This window comes from Phacochoerus africanus, chromosome 15, assembly GCF_016906955.1.
Source record: "Phacochoerus africanus isolate WHEZ1 chromosome 15, ROS_Pafr_v1, whole genome shotgun sequence".
NCBI classification, from domain to species: Eukaryota; Metazoa; Chordata; class Mammalia; order Artiodactyla; family Suidae; genus Phacochoerus; species Phacochoerus africanus.
Genome location: NC_062558.1, coordinates 39648009 through 39667358, shown reverse-complemented (window position 1 = coordinate 39667358; position 19350 = coordinate 39648009). Strand labels below are relative to the sequence as shown.

Sequence of the window (19350 nt, the reverse complement as noted above, 5' to 3'; positions counted from 1 at the left end):
CTGGAAACTCATCCTATTGAGTTTTTCAGAATTTTCTTATTATTTTGGTAATGTCTACCCTGTGTGCTCTGTCTTCTTTCTTGGAGAATTCCAATTATAGTTGGATGTCGACTCTCTTAATCATTTAAAATTTTCTTTCGTATTGTTTTTGTTTTTCTCCTATAGTTTTTTTTTTTTTTTTTTTTTGTCTTTTTGCCATTTCTAGGGCTGCTCTCACGGCATATGGAGGTTCCCAGGCTAGGGGTCGAATCGGAGCTGTAGCCACTCGCCTACGCCAGAGCCACAGCAACGCGGGATCCGAGCTGCGTCTGCAACCTACACCACAGCTCACGGCAACGCCGGATCGTCAACCCACTGAGCAAGGGCAGGGACTTAACCACTGCGCCACCACGGGAACTCCTGTTTTTGTTTTTCTCTATGGGAGATTTCCTCAATTTTATCCTTTCATATTATTTCTGATGTTAATTTTCAAAAATTTTATTTTTGTGTGTGTGTATTTTCTAGGGTTGCACCTGTGGCATATGGAGGTTCCCAGGCTAGGAGTCTAATCAGAGCTGTTGCTGCCAGCCTACACCACAGCCACAGCAAGGCCGGATCCAAGCCACGTCTGTGAACTTCACCACAGTTCATGGCAACGCTAGATCCTTAACCCACTGAGTGAGGCCAGGGATCAAACCTGCATCCTCATGGATCCTATTTGGGTTCGTTAACCGCTGAGCCACGAAGGGAACTCCACTACCAGTTATTTATGACTATTTTCAAGATTATTTTTGCCTTTTGCCCTTTAAAGGCTGCACCAGCAGCATATGGAGGTTCTCAGGCTAGGGGTCTAATTGGAGCTGTAGCCGCCGGCCTATGCCAGAGCCACAGCAATGCAGGATCCGAGCCGTGTCTGAGACCTACACCACAGCTCACGGCAACACCGGATCCTTAACCCACTGAGTGAGGCTAGGGATCGAACCCACAACCTCATGGTTCCTGGTTGGATTCGTTAACCACTGAGCCATGACGGAAACTCCCAAAACTTTCATTTTTTAAATCCTTTCTCATAGCCCTTTCCCCCACTTACTTAATGGCGTAATACATGTATCTTGTGCCTTAGTTGTTTCTTGGGTATTGTGTTCTAATCTCTTATTGTCTATTTCCTGGGATTTGTTTATTTTTTTGTCTCAGTATTTTTATGTTGTATGTTTCCTCAAACCTCTGATGTTTGTGAACTGTCTTTACATTTATGAGCAGGGCACTTAAAAGTGATGAGCAGCTCTCTTCACTGTTCACTTTCACAGAACATAGCCTGGTGTCTTGACTGGAGAGTCCTGGCTGGCAGGATCTGTGGTTCTTTCCTCTGGGTTAGTTCAGGGCAGGGTCTTCTAGCCTGCTGGGGGTGGTGCTGCTGCTGCCGGAGTCCTGAATGGCAAAGGTGGTTTCTCCAGAAACTGGTTTCTAGGCCCGCCGTCAGGATGGCCAAGCGGTCTGAGGCGCTACGTTCAGAAACTGGTTTCTTCTGGTCTTCTGCGTGGTAGGGACTTGAATTTCTTGCCTCTTTCACGCATTTCCAATCCTTTTTCCATGGCACACGAGGCCTCCAGTTGCTCCCCTTTACGATGTTTTGGTTTTGTGTGTAAGGGACCTGCCTATGAGCTTGCTTCCCATCATGTGCTCCTGCTAAATCATTTATTATTCTACCAGCCATTCTCATTCAGAAAGTATGGACTGATATCTTTGGGTTTCATGAGGATGGATTGTGTGCTTTTTTGTCTTGATTTCTTTCATTTTAGCTGGCTTTTTTTTTCTTTTTTTTTTTCTTATTGGGGCCATACCTGTGGCATATGGAAGTTCCAAGGGTAGGGGTTGAATTGGTGCTGCAGGTGCCTGCCTACACCACAGCCACAGCAACACAAGATCCGAGCCACGTCTGCGACCTACACCACAGCTCACAGCAATGCCGGATCCTTAACCCAGTGAGCTAGGCCAGGGATCAAACCTGCAACCTCATGATTCCTAGTCGGATTTGTTAACCACTGAGCCACTACAGGAACTCCAATAGGCACCTTTTTAAAAAGGACATGGCTACTGCCATCGTAGCCAGCAGGAGACCCCTTATTGTGCTCAGGTGGGTGGAAAGCTGAGTAGCCCTAGCTTCATGTGTTCAATAGAGAAGTCTTCTTGCTGAGTGGTTGCTTTTGCTCCATTTCTAGCACCCTAAAGCAACAGACAGGAGAAAAAAGTTGCATGTTCCTTATCTGACAGGAGAAGGTGATAAGGGAATCTAGGAGACTGGTTGGATTCGCCTGAATGCAGTCCACAGGAGTGCGTGTGTGTGTCTATTGTGTGTGGCGGGACGTACGTGTGGGATGGACATGAGACAGCTGGGCAAGAAGGTAGAGCACAGATCTTGGAAAGTAGTACCGAGCTAGGTACTACTTTCTTTACCACTTCCCTGCTTTCTTCTTTTGCACAAAGTAGTTCTAGACCCACTGCCTGTGCCCAAAGGAGGATTCACATTTGAAGAAAGGCCCAGACTCTTCCAGTGCAACAGTCCACTGAGGGAAATCTTCACACTGGCACAAGAGTAGACCAGCTCCAGGACGGGGAGGTTTACCTTTGACCTCAGATTTCCACCCCTTCAATCAGACTTTCTATATGAAAACTAGAGAGTCAAGGGGTCAAGTGTGTAAATGGGTAGTTCAGAATGATAAAGGAGTAAGAATCACATCCAGTGTAAGGAGACCATAAGAATTGGAAACACTTTTAATTCCTAGCCTCTTGGTGACCCTCAAGTATCAGAGCCACCAAAGCATGTTGGCCCTCAACTCTTCTCAGCAAGAGTAGATGGTCACACAAGTCTTAAGGTAAATCAAAATTAGATGAAGATTATTTATTGGTGCAACTTTTCCTGTCGTGGGCTTCCTTTACACAGCAATGGTGTAAATAGCATCAAGTTGAATGAAAAGTTTGTTAAATGCAACCATAAATAATTATAATAAATATACATCAAGTAACTTTACAGCACACTTTTTTTTTTTAGGGCCAAGGTCTGGATCTGTCTGGACCTCCATGTGCTCTCTGGGAGAAGCCATCGTGTTAGCAGCAGACCTTTTAACTCACAGCTGTCGTCTAGTCAACTGATGGGCCATCAGAAGCTTCCCAAACCCCTCCTGGGGAGGTAGCTGACTATTCTGAGTCCATTCAAGGGATGGGAAGGATGGAGGAAACCAAGATTTAAAAATACAAGGAGGAAGAAACTCTTCTAGTAAATCCAAAGGCTCTTTCATTTTGCAGAAATGAAATAAGAGGATCCTTGTTGTCAGGACTACATCCTGGCGTGACCCCCAGTCATGGGGGGTATGGCCCCAGAAGGCAGCGGCTGACCACACTGGTCCACACAGGGAAGCTGCTGGCAGGCACTCGCCTCCAGACCTGACTGATCCTGCATCAAATGTAACTGATGCTACTGGAACAATTCATCCAGAGTTATCCTTTCCTTAGGTCGGGGAATTTTTCTATACTGGTCCTTAATGCATTTCATAAGAACAATAGGGAGGAGATGGATGCTAATGGCTCAAACTCTAAAATCCACACATCTTTTCAGCAGGCCAGGGCCACAGCAGAGAAAGGAGGCGCAAATCCCCTCTCACCAGCATTCACACTCCAAAGCCTTCTAGACAGCACTCGCTCAGAACTTCCGATATTCACAATATTATACAATAAATACAGTGATGCGATTCTGTGAGAACTGGCAAGGCCCAAAATGACAGTGTCCAACAGGATGGCATATGCTGCTCTCGAACAAAGTACCAATGGACCAAGACCTACTCGGGCACAGATGCACTGGGGCAGTGGGTGAGCCTGCAGCAGCTCAGCCCTGGCACACACTCACATGGGGCAGGGAGGGGGGCACTGGGTGGGCCTGGCCAGGGGGGCGGAAGGCCCCCCGGGGTCTCCACCTGGACTTGAAGGTCTCAGCCACTGAAGTCGACCCCAGGTGGAGCAGAGCACCTCAGACAGCTCTTTTTAGAATGGGGTGTGGCCCTCTCCTCTGCTCTTCACACCAACACCACCACAGTGAGGAAGGGCCGTTTCTGAATACAAAAGTGGGGGAGGCTTCGATCATGTGCTTGCTTCCCTGTTCAATTAGGGTCTTAGAAAAAGGCCCCTGCTTGAGCACTGTCCGACTCCGGGGGGGGGGTCCTCTCAACTCCTGAGCTGGGGTGCACCTGGCCTGGCTCTGCGAACTCAGGTCAGGAAGGAACCTTCTGGTCTGCTCCGAGCGCTGCTCGGTGGGAGACTGTCAGCCCGGGGCCCGGAACTGACGGAGAGCAGAGAGGGCTGAGTGGGAAGGGGCGGGGGACCACTGTGGGCTTTTGCTCAGAAAAACCCAGACCATAAACAAGGTTCTAAAGCAGGAAGATGAACACATAAAGCTCCCTGTGTGTGTCTCCTGTGTTCTGCTAACTGGCCCAACCATTTCAAGCTGGAAGGAGGCCTGCGGGAGCCACATCCAGCTCGAGGCAGCGGGGCAGGGCGGGCCACATACTTGTCCGTGGAGATGCTCTGCAGACAGAACCGGAGGCTCTGGGAACTGAGGGCGTCTCCCTACCAGCTTCCTGCTGGGTGCTTCTATGATGTGGAACCAACTGGGGCCTCAGGGCATCCAAATCCAGTGGCCACGAAGGGAAAATGTCCAGGAAGATCAAATGAGACACGAGCTGTCTGGGAACTAAACTATCCTACAAACATACCACAAACAAGGTAGCAAAAGAACCAACCCATCACGAAACGTACAAATACATAAGGTCAAGTCTTCCAGGAAGCCCTGGAATGTGGACAAAAGTTCGGAAAAGCAAAATGTCGCCAACTCCTCACACAGGGTCCCGGAGGGACATGCCCACAGCGCAGGCTTCCCAAGCCGGCAGAGCGGTGTCTCGGTGACGGCCTAGCTCGGGCTCTGTCCCCTCAGCCACTCAGGGGGTCTTCGCGGTAGTGAATGGCACAACGAAGTTTCTCCAGCATGATTTCCAGAGAGGAGTACTGGGGAAGCTTGATCATGAACATGCAGGTCTCCACGCGGATGTAGCGAGAGTCTGGGGAACCTACAGGAGAGACATCGGGCCAGTGTGAGGGCCCGGGTCCCAGGGAGGCCTGGCGGGGCCCTCTGCCTCCAGGTTTGCCTCTCTGCACGGCTCCAAGCTCACCCCAAGCCCAGCGGGAAGGGGGTGAAGGCCTGGGAGGCTGGGGCGGGGCAGGAGGAGACTCGGGAGGAAAAGGCAGCCACGCAGCCGCTGTACGTACAGCACAGGCAGCACGGGGTTGACCTCTGGGCAGAATCTGGCTGCAGGCAGGTTGGTTTGGCTAGCAAAGCATTTTGTTTGGAATTTTCTACATTTAATCATTTTGTACCATGAAGAAAGTTGGCAGATTAAAACATTTCTGGATTTTAAGCCTTTTAAAATTTCCAACGATATGTCAACATCAGGCCTATGCTGCCCCTTGGCAAAGGTCGGGTTTGGGACACCCAGGACCCGTAGGCTCCCCCTCCCCGCCCGCGCCTCGCCCTCATTTCTATTTGGGCTTTGGTGTTCGGGTCCCTGTCTGTCGTTCCCTCCTTCACAGGGCCTGGCAGCCCCAGGTCCAAACAGAAGGGCCTGTGTATCCCCACCTGGAACATGACCAGGGAAGGCCAGGCCAGTACCTGCTGTGCCATCCGGGGGGGCGATCTTCATCGGGTACGGGGGCACATGGGCTGTGTCAGGGCCCCCGTCTTTGCAGGGGCAGGTGAATGGGATGCGCTCCTGGTTGCAGGCAAACTTGATGAATTTGCACAGCTCCTCCTGGGCAAACATCTCCAGTGCCCCCCAGAAGAACTCGATGTGCTGGTCCGTCTCCATCAGCCCCACCTGGTACATGGTGTGGGCCTGGGGAAGAAAGGCCCCCACATGTGAGCCGGCCTGCAGCGGGCCAGAGCCCGGAGCGGGTGCCGCAGGGAAACACGGCCGTGGGACACAGCGAGTTGCCAGGATGACAAGGTCCACAGAGGCAGCGGCTGTCTGTGTGACCGGCCTACACAGGAGGCCTGGAGCAGGGGCTCTACTATGTTACCGCCTCTGTGTAACACACACACACCTCAGTACACTAAAATGAAACTCACTGGGTAGGTCCTGTCACCGTTCCCACTAGAGGTGAAGTCACCTGGCAAGGTCCCCGGCTGGCATGGGCCAGGGTGAGGAGTGGAGGGGGCTTGGCAAGAATATGCCACCTGAGCCTGGGGGCTTCATTCATGGGCTCTGGAGGCAGGGGACCTGGGTCTGAGGTCTGACTCTGCCGCTTCCTGGCTGGGTGACCTTGGCAAGTGACTCTCTTACAGTGAGATGGGAGTGAGCACAGCTCCCCCCCACAGGAGGGGGACAGAGGAAGTACTGTGACATGTGACGGGCCACTGCAGACATGCCTGCCAGCCCAGCCCAGCCCATCCCAGCCCGGCTGGGCCACCGACCTTCAGGAACTCGAGGTTGATGTAGGGGAGGCCGCACGTCCGCAGCTCCATCTCCAGCGGGCTGAGCGTGGTGAGCAGCTGCAGGGGGATGATGGAGCCCAGCCCCGCCCGTACGGCCGTCACGCACTCCACGTTCTGCAGCTCCCGCAGCCGCAGGCTCCGGATGGCGGCCGCGTAGATGTCCTTGTTCTCCCACCTGCGGGCCATGGGGGACGCGGTGAGGGACGATGCCCAAGAGGCTGCTCTGGCGCCAGAGGACCCCAGACTGCTACCTGGACTTCCCGGGCCTGGCAGCTCAGTGACTCCCCTCTGCTCTGGGTCCACCGCCTCAGCCCGGCCACTGAAGATGTTCCACCAGCTCTCCCGGGGCCCACGGTCCAGCCCACATCCTCCCCCTGGTGAGAGCCACCCGGCCCAACCGAGGCCGCACACTCACGCCACAGGGATGTGCCGGCCGCGGCTGCACAGCTCCACCTCCTCGCCCGTCATGGTCAGGTAGGTGAACCGGCAGCAGGGCTTGTTGGGCCCGTCGGGGCTCTCGGTGGCCAGGTGCTGGGAGGCGATCTCGGCGCACAGGGCCTCCAGCTCAATCTCGTCGTTGATCTGGAGGGCAGAGAGAGCGAGGCTGACCCAGACTGCCCCAGGCCCCCGGAAGATGGAACCCCAACCCAGTTGGGCAAACACCAGGTACTGCCTGGGTAGGGGCTACCGTGGCCACTGTGAATGGGTGGATGGCAGAGACCTGGCCTGTCAGCCTTGCCATGACTTGAAGGTTAGGCACATGACCCAGGCCTGGCTAATGGGACCCAAATTACAGCCACCCCAATTGGGCACGGCTGAAGGTGGGTGCCATCTTGAGATCAGTCATTGACGGCATCATGGAGGTACCCGGATTCTGCCCTAGAGCCAAATCTGTATCTGTACTTTTAAGAGTGAATCATTTAAAAAAAAGGTATGTGTGGGGGGAGTTCCCGCTGTGGCTCTGCAGGTTAAGAATCCAACATGGTCTCCATGAGGATGCAGGTTCGATCCCTGGCCTTGCTCAGTGGGTTAACAATCTAGCGTTGCCATGAGCTGTGGTGTAGGTGGCAGACGTGGCTCGGATCCCGCGTTGCTGTGGCTCTGGTGTAGGCCGGCGGCTGCAGCTCCCATTTGACCCCTAGCCTGGGAACCTCCATATGCCACGGGTGTGGCCCTAAAAAGAAAAAAAAAAGTTTCTCATCTGGATTGAGCTGGGGTTTCTGTTATCAGAGGGCCCTGACTTGATTCCCCTTGTGTGAGGTATGTGGGCCACCTCTCTAGCATCGGCACCCCATTGATGGAAATTTAGGGTTCACAAGACCCTGATGAGCATGCTGGGCTACTGAGGAGAGGACAGGAACTGACCCAGCGGAAAAGCCTGCGGCTCTGGGGTGGTGATGACAGCGGGCACCCCTGACAAGTTCAAGGCGTTTCTTTCTGGTTTTTGTGCCTCCTCCTTCTCCCCTCCCCAAGGTGGTTCTGTATCCCGGCTTGCCCGTCCTCCCCAGACAGAAGCCTTGGCTGGACTGTCTGCCTGGACACCAGCTTTTTTGTTTTGTTTTGTTTTCATTTGTTTATTCGGACACTATCTTAGAGGCCCTGCCAGCCTCAGGCCTCTGCTGCCACCCACAGCTCCTGAGGACTTCTCACAGCAGTGGCTGGGAACGACTCATAAATCCCCAGTCCACGGGGGTGTCCTGCTTTGACCCTTCAGACAATTCACCGTCAGCCCTGTCTGTGCTGCAAAGCCCGCTGCTCGCCAGGCCCCTGGCTCAGCTGCTCCCACATGCTGGCTCCCCCAAGTGGCAGCTGCGGGGATTACAGAGAGCAGGTACTGGGGGCCCCTCAGAGGGCCTTCACGTCACAGTCAACTGCTGTGGCACTTCCTTCAGTAGTTGTCCCCCATGGAGAGCAGCCTTCTTCAGGCCTCAGGAGAGGGAACAAGTGCTGTGTTCCCAGCGCTCTGCCTAGGTGATGCCCCAGAGCTGATCTCCTGCGCCCTTCGTGAAGCCCCGAAATGAAGCTCTTAAAAGTGAAACCAGCTCTGCGTGGAGCAGTTTCCACCGAACACCTCTGCTCCCTCTGCTGTGGGGGCCCCTTCCCCCTGTGTCCTTACGAGGTGGGGCAGATGGTAAAGGAGGGAGGCCAGGGGCTCCGGGCCCTGTGAGGCAAGCCTCGCCAGTGGATGTGCCTCATGCTCCCTCATGCTCTCTGGGAGGTCCCTGTCAGTCCCCAGGGGGGCCACAGAGGCCTAAGCAGAATGGCAGGCCACTGCTCCGGGGCCCTGCTGTCCCCTAGAAAAAAAATGTGTTTTTTACTTACACTCTCAAATTTCTTGACATAATTGTAGGTGAGGATGTCTGCTTCCTGCAGGTCTTGGTCAGGGTCCAGGGGCTCCCCTACCAGCGTCTTCCAGAAGGAGGGCAGGAGGTCCAGGGGAAGAGGGACATCTGCTCGAATTGCAATTCCCAGCAACTGGCCCAGGAAGTGCAGCAGCTGCTCCTCCCCGTAGGTGATGGGGCTTGGGGTCAGGATGTATTTCCCCTGGAAGTGGAGGCACGCGTGAGCTGACCCACCTGTGCCTCTACTGGCCCCAGGAACATGTGTCCCAGGCTCACGTGACCCATGGCAGGCAGGAGGGAACCACTGCAAAGGGAGGCCCTGCCCAGACCAGGAAGGCTTGGTGAAGCACCAAGCTGACGAGGCCATGCACCTGGCGAGCCACTGCTCCCAGGGAGCTGACTGCGGGGGGGCGGGGGGGGGATGGCACTGGCCGCAGCTGCCGGGGCCTGGAGTCTTACCTTGTTCTTGTTGACGGCGGAGCTGGGGCACAGCAGGAGGAGGGACAGTGAGGAGCTCTGCAGCTCTTTGCACACCTGCCACAGGAAGTGGCGGAAGGAACCGCCTACATGATAGACAGGGACCCATCAGCCTTCCCTGCCTGTAGGCCCTGTCCCCATCAGGAACATCAGCTCCTCTGCCCCCCACCCCTGACCCAGGCTTCGGTGGCCTAGAAAGAGAACTCGCCGAGGGCTGGGAGAACACAGGGCCACTGATGAGCTGGGCGACTCCTGGGAATCACGTTCCTACTGGAGCCAGCCTCAGCCCCTCATCTCCCAAAGGCGGGCAGTGACTGTCCTGACCTCCAGGCTGGTTTCAGGGATTGAGTGAGATCAAAGGCAGACCCTACGCGGGACACCTATCACAGTTGCAGGTTGACAATGATGCTGAGGGCTTGTAGGACCCATGTTTGCCTCCTGTGCTGGGCTGGAAGCCGGGCTCTGTTTCACTCAGAACTGTGTCCAGCCAAGCCTGGGACCTCAGTGTGCATTCAGTGTGTGTATAACTACACGGATGGACGCATGACACAGGCAAAGGGCAGTGGGCAGTGATCGACTCCTCTCCTGCTGCCACTCCAAACCTGCCTTTGGGTTTTTTGCAAAACTCTTCCCTATGGCTGGGGCTCCGCTGCTCTCCCCTGTGCATCCCCATTGGTGTCCTGAGGCATGAAAACAGCTGTGCACGTACTGCTTGGTCAGACCCACGGGGAGGACTTGGTTGGGGAGATGTCAGGGCCTGGCCTTCACTTGGTTCCAGGAGAAAAGCAGGAGACTCTTGTCTCCTGAAGACATCAAGGGCTGGGCTTTGGAACTGGACAGACCTGGGTTTGAACCCCAGTGAGCCCCCTGACCCTGCGGAAGCTACTTAACTTTGTGGAGCCCCAGTTTCCCCATCTACAAAGCGGGACAAAGATGGTGTCATTAGAGAACAGAGCTGTTCTCTGAGGTGTGCCCAGAGGTCGCATGATGAGGGCGGGATGGGAGACAGTGTTCTCAGCCCGGTGCGGCTACCGGAAGAGGAACTTTCTTCCCCCATCCAGCGTGAGAGGATTTTCTGAGTGTCTGGGCTAATCTGACTGAAAGGATCCCCAGGGAACGTTTTCTGAGTGGCCATTCCTCATCCCTGCAGCATGAGATGTCAGAAGGTGCCATTTTGATCACGGGCTCCTCAAACCCCTGTCTCTCATGGGGCACATACAAGATTTTAACTCAACCCCTCAGCCAGGGGGGGTCTTCCTAGAAAAGAAGTCCAGTCCACGGTGAGGGCATCTCTCCCAGGTCCACTCGGCAAGAAACGCACCCCTAGCATTGACCACAGCCTGGAAGGTGCTGCGCTGAAGTCACCGACCAGCAGGGGGCACGAGATCCCCAGGGAACAGGGCAAGTCTGAGGGGCTGGGTTTGGGGAGCCTGGACAGAGGGTCACTCTGGGGCAGACCTGGCTTCTGGGCAGAGCGCGGTAATAAGGGTGGGGGCTCTACTGTTGCTAATGGGTAAGATCTTTAGGCTAAAAATTACCCCAGAAATTTTTACTTTCTGAACACAGCCTCCGTCCTGAACTGGCTGAAAGAGGCCCTGGCGAGGCCGCCACTTACTGGTGCCGTGGACCTCCTCCCCAGTGAAGCGGATGTTGAAGGCATAGGTGGGGTCACCGCCACTCGCCAGTTTAACGCAAAGCTGGGAGGACGGCACTGAGGCCAGCTGCCTGGCCGCCTGGCAGAAGTAGGAGTTTTCAGAGGCTCTGATCTCCCCTGGAAGAGAGAGATGAAGAGCTGAAACCGCCGGGGCGCCTCTCACCTCCCAGCCCCGGCCCCCCCGCTCCCCTCATCCAGCCCAGCTCCTGCCTGCTCTCTGCTCCTGGAACATCTTTGGATCTTTCCCGCCTCTGCCTGTGGGTCCCTCGAGGGGCCCACCCTCCCTGTTCTCCGGGGATCGCCCCCCCATCCTTCCGTGAGTCTGGGTGAGCCTCCCGCCTCACCGGGCTCCTCTCATTCGCCCTCCTGATGTCTGTCTGCACAGGCCGTGGCAAAGACTCCAGCTGCCTTCCCAGTATCCAGCTCCCCCTCTTTGGGGCCAGTGCCCTGATTTTAGCAGCTCCAGGGCCAGAAGAAAGCCCACTCTCTCGCCCTGCCCCCCCCGGAGGCGTGGCCTGTGCCGCTGCTTCCCCCCCCCCCCCCGCCCCCGCTGCCCCGCAAGGGGCGCTGTGGAATGACTGGAAGCGGGAATCCAAACAATGGGACGATGGGACACAGAGTAGGATGACAGGAGTGGCAGCACCCACGAGGGACAGCCAGAGCTGCCCTGGATTGCCCTCTTCTAGAGGCTTCTAATGTGAGAGAAATCAACTAGTTTAAGCACAACTGCCTGCATTTTCTGGCTTGTGTAGCTAATCTCACCTCCTACGATCTCCAGAGGGTCCAGAGTGATCTCTGGCGCCGCGTGGTCAGCCGTCCTCTGCACAGTGGCGTTCAGCACTCGATTCATGACTGTCACCTTGGTGTCATAAAAGATCAGCCCTGAAGGAGGAATGTGGGAGAGAGGCTGGGATGGGGCGGCTTCTCTTCCTTCCTGGTCACCCTGAGGCCCAGAGGAGGCCACGCTGTCCCCTGTGGGTCCATCCGGTCTCTCCTGGAGCAGCCGCTGGCCCCTGGGGTGAGGGTTGGGGGGATGGGACATGCCACTGGAGGGAGAGTCATTTTACCCAAACATGAGCACCGAATGAAACCACTGGATCCTGTCACACCTGGAGACACCTGGCTTCCAGGAATACAAACCCAAATCCACAAAAAACAAGGAGGTTTTGCTGTGGCAGTTTCTGGAACAGCCAAAACTAAAAACCACCGAGGTGTGTTATCAGTAAGGATATGGCACCTGCACTCTGGACAGTAAGGCAGGGAGGCTCTGTGCCGCCGGACATGCAGGGACCTACAAAGCAGGGCCGTGGAACAGAGTATACAACAGGATACCCAGTTTTTGATGAACAAAAAAATGGAATAATGTGTGTCTATTGTATGTGAACAGAGAAGTCTGGAAGGACAGACTCATTTGTCTGGTCGTCTCCAGGATTCAGGGATGTGGGGAACAGCCCGCGAGTCAAAGCTTTAACTTTATACATCTCTAAATAGTCTCAAAGCTCCGTAAGGTACATTTATTTTTTCGGAGCACATTTTTTTTCAGAGCATAACTAAAGTAACAGCTCTTGGGTAGAACTGCTGCTCCAGGCTGGGTGTGGGATGTCTGGGAGGTCCGGGCACCAACCTTTGGCCTCCTGCAGCAGGGCGGCGATGCTGTGGGTGTACATGGGTGTCTGGCGCAGCTCCACCAGCGGCAGGAAGAAGGTCTCCAGCGTGGTGTTCAGGGACTGCAGCAGGGCGAAGCGCAGGCGCAGGCTCTCGATGGGCATGTCTGTGGGGAATGAGGGGAGGTCAGGTGGGGCTCAGCATGGCATCCCCACGTGCAAGCAGCTCAGGAGGCCAGGTCACAGGGAGGGCCCCAGAGTGGGCACTTCAAGTGGAACGAGGCTCCTGTGGGTGGGTGTGTGGGTGTGTGTGTGGTGTGTGTGCGCGAGTGCTTTTTTAGGGCTGCACCCATGGCATATGGAGGTTCTCAAGCTAGGGGTCAAATCAGAGCTGCAGCTGCTGCCTACACCACAGCCACAGCCATGCAGGATCCGAGCCACATCTGCAACCTAAACTGCAGCTCACAGCAACATCGGATCCTTAATCCACCGAGTGAGGCCAGGGATCGAACCCGCAACCTCATGGCTCCTAGTCGGATTTGTTTCTGCTGCGCTATGTAGGACAGGAACTCCCCTCCTATGGTGGGTTTTATCCCTGGGACCCAGAGAGGCTGACCTTGAGGGAGCAGGGACCCCACTTCCCTGAGGCTGTGCTGAGTGGAAGCAATGGATGAGGCCCGGACTCCTAAGGAATCCAAGGGTCCACTCAGCCGGACTCTAGGGCTGTGCCAGTGCTTTGCATATGCAGGGCTTTGTATCAAATTATTTTTAACTTTTAATCCTGAAATAATTACAGGCTTATAGAAAGTTGCAGAAAAGGCACAAAGAGTCCTGTATCTTCCACTCAGCTTCCCCCATGTGACATCGTACATCTGAACTGGGAAACTGACACTGGCCCCTGACTTGACCTGCCTGCCCTCACACACATCTCTTCTCCAAACATGGGAGCGATGCTGGGAGCATTTTTTGCCTAAGTTCACCATCTGCTCTTGGCTGGGTTGACATCATAAGGCCTCATACACATTAATTTGGCCACAATCACAGCTTCTTGTCTTTCTCCTTTTTATTCACCTGATCCAGGGCAGGTGTTTCTAAGGATTTACTGAATGGATGTGTAAAGGGCACCCGGTCCTTCTAAACACCCTGCCCCATAGTGGGGCGGCCCCCACAGGGCAGCCCAGGGAGGGTCCCTGAAAGGCATCCCTGGGGTCACGTACTCAAGAGACAGGCCACCCTGGGGTCGGCAGCGTCTGCAGGGTCCAGATACACCTCGTGGGGATGCAGCCGTGCAGGGGTGATGGCCAAGTGGCGGCACAGCCGGTTGATGTACTGCACGAGCGCCACGTCCATCTCCAGAGTCCACTTCCTGGAGGCCTTATGTGCGTGCCGGACGTCGATGCAGGCGCACCTGGGGTGGGGAGAGGCAAGGTGGGGTGGCACCGGGGACCGCTGGAGCCAGGTCACAGCTCCTAGAGGTGGTTCATAGGACAGCCTCATCTCCCAGGGCTTGCCTGGTGCTCAGCCAAGGTGCTGACTGCAGGGGACCAGAGACAGGAGAGCTCCTTTCACAAGGGACAGGCCGAGCAGGCTGGGGGATGGCAAAGGGCTCCCTCTTGTCCGTGGGAAGCAGGGTTTTAGCAGTAAAGATGGGGCTCTGGAGTCCTTGGGTGAGAATAGGCTATAAAGCACACCTACTTCCCGAGCCTCAGTTTCTTCATCTATCAAATGGAGCTGGCCATAGCACAGCCTCATGCCAAGAGGATGCCTGTGGTGCACAGGGCACACTGCCCAGCACTTTCTGAGGGCACAGCAAGTGCCAGCTGCTGGTGCTGCTCTAGCCATCATCCTTTACCCAGGATCCCACCCCAGGGTTCACCTACAGAGCTGCCTGAACAGGTAGGCAGAGCTGCGTCTGTGAGGGCTGCAGCACTGGACGTAAAGTACTCACCCCTAACAATGGGCCGCTAGGCAGCCACTAAGCTCCTCTGGTGGAACGGTACCGAATGATGTGGAAAAATGAGAAAAGCCAACTGATTTCACTCTACAGTATTGAAAAAACCTACTCTCAGAAAAATGCTGGGAGAGTGTTTACTCCAACATTTCAAAGTGATCACCACTGGGCACAGAATCACTAGAAGTCTCCTTTGCATTTGTATAAACGGCAGGAAGCTATTATTGAGTGTGTGTCCTTCCTCCACAAACTGCATTATTAACCCAAGAAGGGCAGGTGCGGGGTGGGGGGGCCAGAGAACAAGTGCCTCTAGTTCCAGAGCCCATGGCACCTCGAATGGCCCACACACCGCAGGGCGTATCACACCTATCTTGGGGGGACCTATCTTGGTGGGGGGAGGCTGGTGCCAGGCTCTCCACCACAGGCCACCTCTGTCCTACCCAAGAAGAGCTCCGAGAGACCTAGTCTCCTTCAGAAGGGGATCCCCTCTGCGGGGAGGGCCCCCTTCCAGCCCCTTCCAGTGGCCCCATAACTCACGTGAATGAGCCCTTCCAGCTGTTATTTTTAGTGTGTCACCTTGGAACTAGTTTGCAGTCCAATTTGTTCCCTTCTCATTTAGAATGCAATTTCTCATTTAAAAGAGGTGATTCTACTTTTAACAAAACCCCTCAAAGTCATGTCTCTTACTGCTTTCTATAACCAGTCAGAGAACTTGGTCCAGCCACCACGATCCAAGGCCCATCTGGGCAGCGACTCTGAGCCTTCAATGAAGGTACAAAATGCTGGTGCCAAGCAGTAAACAATTTCTCAACTCTGAGAATGAGGCTTCAAAAAAGGCACGCTTCTGGCAGTGGTTCCTTTTCCGAGGCCCGGTGCATCTTGCTGGGGAGAGCCAGAGGGAGGGGCAGGGAGGTTTCTTTTGGCCTGCTTGGGATTCACTTACAGCTAGAAAGGGGGAAGCATGTTTGTTTGGCCCTGGAGGCTGGGTGACCAGTGACCTTGTCGTGCTCCTGCCTGGAAGGGAGAGAGGGTAGTGAAGACTGGGAGAGAAAGAGCAACTCCAAACAAAACAGACTCTTTGGAGGAAGAAATAATCCTTGTTAACGACTGAAGAAATGCCCCCTTCCTGCTAATTCATATGCTGAAGTTCTAACCCCCAATGTGACTGTATTCAGAGACAGGGCCTTTAAAAAGCTAATTAGGTTAGAGAAGGTCATAGGATGGGGCCCCAATCCGATAGGGCTGGCGTCCTCATAAGCAGAGGTTGAGACACTAGGGCCACAGGCACACAGAGGAAAGGCCAAGTGAACACTCAGCAGGAAGGTGGACATCCACAAGCCAAGGAGAGCGCTCCGGAAAAACCACCCCGTTGACATCCTGATCTTGGACTTCCAGCCTCCAGAACTGTGAGACGGTGAACTTCTGCCGTCTGGAACATGGTTTGTTTTCAAATGGGTTAGAATACCCACTTTAACAATGATGAAAAATTAGAAAATAACTCAACTCAATAGGCATTAAGAACAGGCTAGACAGAATGGCTACCCAGGACGTAATTTCCCAGGGGTGCACTTAGTGGCCAAGAACAATTTTCACACAAGGTATCTGCTGGGTTAAGGGACAACCTCTTACCTCTCAAAATGAAGATCGTAACCACAGGATAAAATCGCCCTCCAGACACTACGGATGTCTTGCTTGGCCCGGTCAATAACAAACTTGTGAAATCCTTCCAAGGTCAGGTACTTTTCCTCAGGGACTGATGGGAAAATGGTCAGTGTCAGGAATCTGGAGGGAGGTGGCCTCACCACAAGCTCTCCTCATAGCCTCTCTTTTGGGACCCTGTTCATCCAACTCCCCTTCAGTCTCCCATCATTATCACTCCAGGGTCTGTTAATAAGCTGTCTTCCCCCACTGCTCAAGGACACGCATATCCCCTGACCAGACCGGGCCTCTGAGCTGCAGCCTCATGTCATTGGGCTGGTCACCAAGTGGTGCAGCACTCACCCACAGTCCTGTCTTTCCAGCATCTTAGAAACAGTCCTGACTTAGTAAACAATTTTTGTAATAATGAGAATGGCTTTCTCCAACTCTGCTTGGGCCTTTAGGAAAGTAGCTCCAAGGCCTCAGGTAAGTACCTTCTGGAAGACAATTTCTGAGCAGATTTCCAATCTTTACTTTCAGTCATAATCATCTATTCTTCCCTGAGGCATGTGGAATTTCTTGGAGATGATATTTTGACCTCCACAAGTTCAGGTCAGCAGAGCTGGCGGCCAGGAAGATCTCCTGTGTCTTGGGCAGGGCTGCCCTGCCTGAACTACAACCCGAGGGAGCCAGGCGGTCAGGGGAAAAGCAAAGGGGCTGGTTCCCAGGCTGGAAGCAGCCCTGAGCCTGCATCAGGCCCAAGGTGCTGATTCACCTTCTTGTTTTTTGGTGGGTGACTTCTCTGGGTCCTTTTCGTCTGGCTTGCTCTTTTCCGGTGACTTTGGCTTCACAGTGGGCTTCTTCTCACTCAAGGCAGTCCTGCTGTGGACCAAAGTGCTGGAATCAGAACTCCTCATGCCTAACCTCATCCTGGTGGAGGGAATGCAGACCCTCACCAGGCACTAGCTTACCTTTCCCCAACTATGGCTGATGGTTCAGATAGGGCTGCAGTCAAGATCAGCTTTGTTCTTTTTTTTTTTTTTTTTGGTTTTCAGGACCTTGCCTATGGCATATGGAGGTTCCCAGGCTAGGACTCGAGTCAGAGCTGCAGCTGCCAGCCTATGCCACAGCAATGCAGGATCCGAGCCACATCTGCAACCTACACTGACTGCATCCTTAACCCACTGAGCAAGGCCAGGGATCGAACTTGCATCTTCATGGATACTAGTTGGGTTTATTACCGCTGAGCCACAGTAGGAACTTCCAAGATCAGCTTTGTTCTGATTAAGTTTCCTGGGCAAATTATGAGGATAAACTGATGTTTTAAAATGTGAAAAAATCTCGTAGAGACACTTTTCAAACTTACTCTTTCTACATACTTCAGAACTATACTGCCCAAGAAGTAGGCACTTACCAGATGTAGCTACTTAAGTTTAAAGTAAAACTATAAGTTCAGTGTCTTGGTGGTACCTGCCTCATTTCCAGGGCTCAGTAGCCACATGTGGCTAGTGGCTACTATGATGAACAGCAGACGGAGAGATAGCAGATTTCCATCATCACAGAAAGTTCTATGGGACAGTACTGACTTAAAAGCACCATTTATATAAATTAATAAAAAATGGAGTTTCTGTCGTGGCTCAGTGGGTAATGAACCCAATTAGCAACGATGAGGACTTGGGTTCGATCCTTGGCCTCGCTCAGTGGGTTAAGGATCCAGCATTGCTGTGAGCTGTGATGTAGGTCACAGATGCAGCATGGATCCTGCATTGCTGTGGCTGTGGTGTAGGCTGGAGGCTACAGGTCCGACTGGACCCCTGGCCTGGGAACCTCCATATGCCTCAAGCGCAGCCCTAAAAAGACAAAAAAATAATTAATAAAAAGACACTTCTTTCTCTAATTATTTAAACAATTCCTCTAGAGACTCCTGCTAGATAATACTTTGCTATCTGAATTTCAACTGTGAGTACCTGAGTTACATATTTTTTAAGCTTGCATCTAAAGAAAATTCTATTAAATATGTGCACATATCCACATATGGAATGTCACACAGTTATTAAAAAAAAGTAATGGGGAAGTTTTTGGGTTTTTTTTGCTTTTTAGGGCCTCACCATGGCATATGGAAGTTGCCAGGCTAGGGGTCAAATTGGAGCTGCAGCTGCAGGTCTACGCCACAGCCACAGCAAGGCCAGATCTGAGCTATGTCTGGGACCTACACCACAGCTCACAGCAATGCTGGATCTTTAATCCACTGAGCGAGGCCAGGGATCGAACCCACATCCTCATGGAATCTAATCTAGTCCGGTTCGTTAACCACTGAGCTATGAGGGGAACTTCAGGAGGAAGAGATCATCTCCAACAAAGAAACAGCAAGATACAGGCATTTTGTACATTTCCTGATATCTGGGTGTGCATACATTGGCTCATGCACACACACAAGAGTTCTGAAAGGCTATGTAAGTGACACTGGCAGCCTCAGGGAGGGGACTCGGGAGGCTTAAGAATGGCGAGGAAGAGCAGTGGCTTTTCCCTGGATATGCTTTTGAATATTCTACTATTTTAGCCATTTAAAATGTAAGAAAATAATACATATGCACAACCAAAATGTTATGTACTTAAAAGTTTAATGGAGTTGCCATGTGTGGGGCAATTCTGTTTTCTTCACTGTATATATATGTACTTCACAGTCTTTCCACAACAACTACACATTATGAGTGTGGGTCGAAGAAGTTAGACTTTTAAAAAACTTCTGTACACTTCATATTTATTAATTCAGACTGGTCTGCTTTCTAGTCTGCACCATCCAGATTTTATTACCCTTGTGTATAAAATGGAACATTCTCTTCCGGTTGAGGAAGCCAAGGATGGAAAGGACCCGGGCAGCAGAGCAGAGCAGAGCAAAGCAGGGATGTCTGTCTCCCCAGAGGTGCCAACAGCCTCCCAGGAATGCTAGGAGGTGCCCATGGCCCCTGCCCGCACCCCCTTCGGAGCCATAGCCCACCTGACGCTGTTGAGCACGGCCTTGTCCTTGGCAGGTGGCTTGGTGATGGGCCGCTTGGTGCTCACCACCTTCCCTGGGTGCTGCTCCTTCCCAGCCTTGCTGTACTTGCTCTTGTCGAACTTGGGCTTCGGCACGCCGTACTTCCTCAGGATCTGGGGAGCACCAGAGCGGG

General features: G+C 53.4%; 1 protein-coding gene across 7 annotated transcripts in view; it reads right to left on the bottom strand.

Annotated features, from left to right (window-relative positions):
• Positions 1-2735: 2735 nt before the first annotated feature.
• HECTD4 (HECT domain E3 ubiquitin protein ligase 4) overlaps positions 2736-19350 on the bottom strand; it is a 209247-nt gene continuing 192632 nt past the window's right edge. For 5 of the 7 annotated variants that reach the window (XM_047760399.1, XM_047760396.1, XM_047760398.1 and 2 more), the window contains 13 exons: positions 19179-19330; positions 16956-17062; positions 16172-16295; positions 13809-13999; positions 12612-12758; positions 11750-11869; positions 10949-11104; positions 9316-9419; positions 8837-9058; positions 6930-7096; positions 6494-6689; positions 5693-5915; positions 2736-5093 (listed from right to left, as the gene is read on the bottom strand). In XM_047760399.1, coding sequence (XP_047616355.1) covers positions 4957-5093; positions 5693-5915; positions 6494-6689; positions 6930-7096; positions 8837-9058; positions 9316-9419; positions 10949-11104; positions 11750-11869; positions 12612-12758; positions 13809-13999; positions 16172-16295; positions 16956-17062; positions 19179-19330 — 2046 coding nt within the window. In that variant the 3' untranslated portion in view covers positions 2736-4956. Of the gene's footprint in view, positions 5094-5692; positions 5916-6493; positions 6690-6929; positions 7097-8836; positions 9059-9315; positions 9420-10948; positions 11105-11749; positions 11870-12611; positions 12759-13808; positions 14000-15485; positions 15557-16171; positions 16296-16955; positions 17063-19178; positions 19331-19350 lie in introns of those variants that run through there. The other 2 variants (XM_047760397.1, XM_047760401.1) reach the window with 2 other exon arrangements.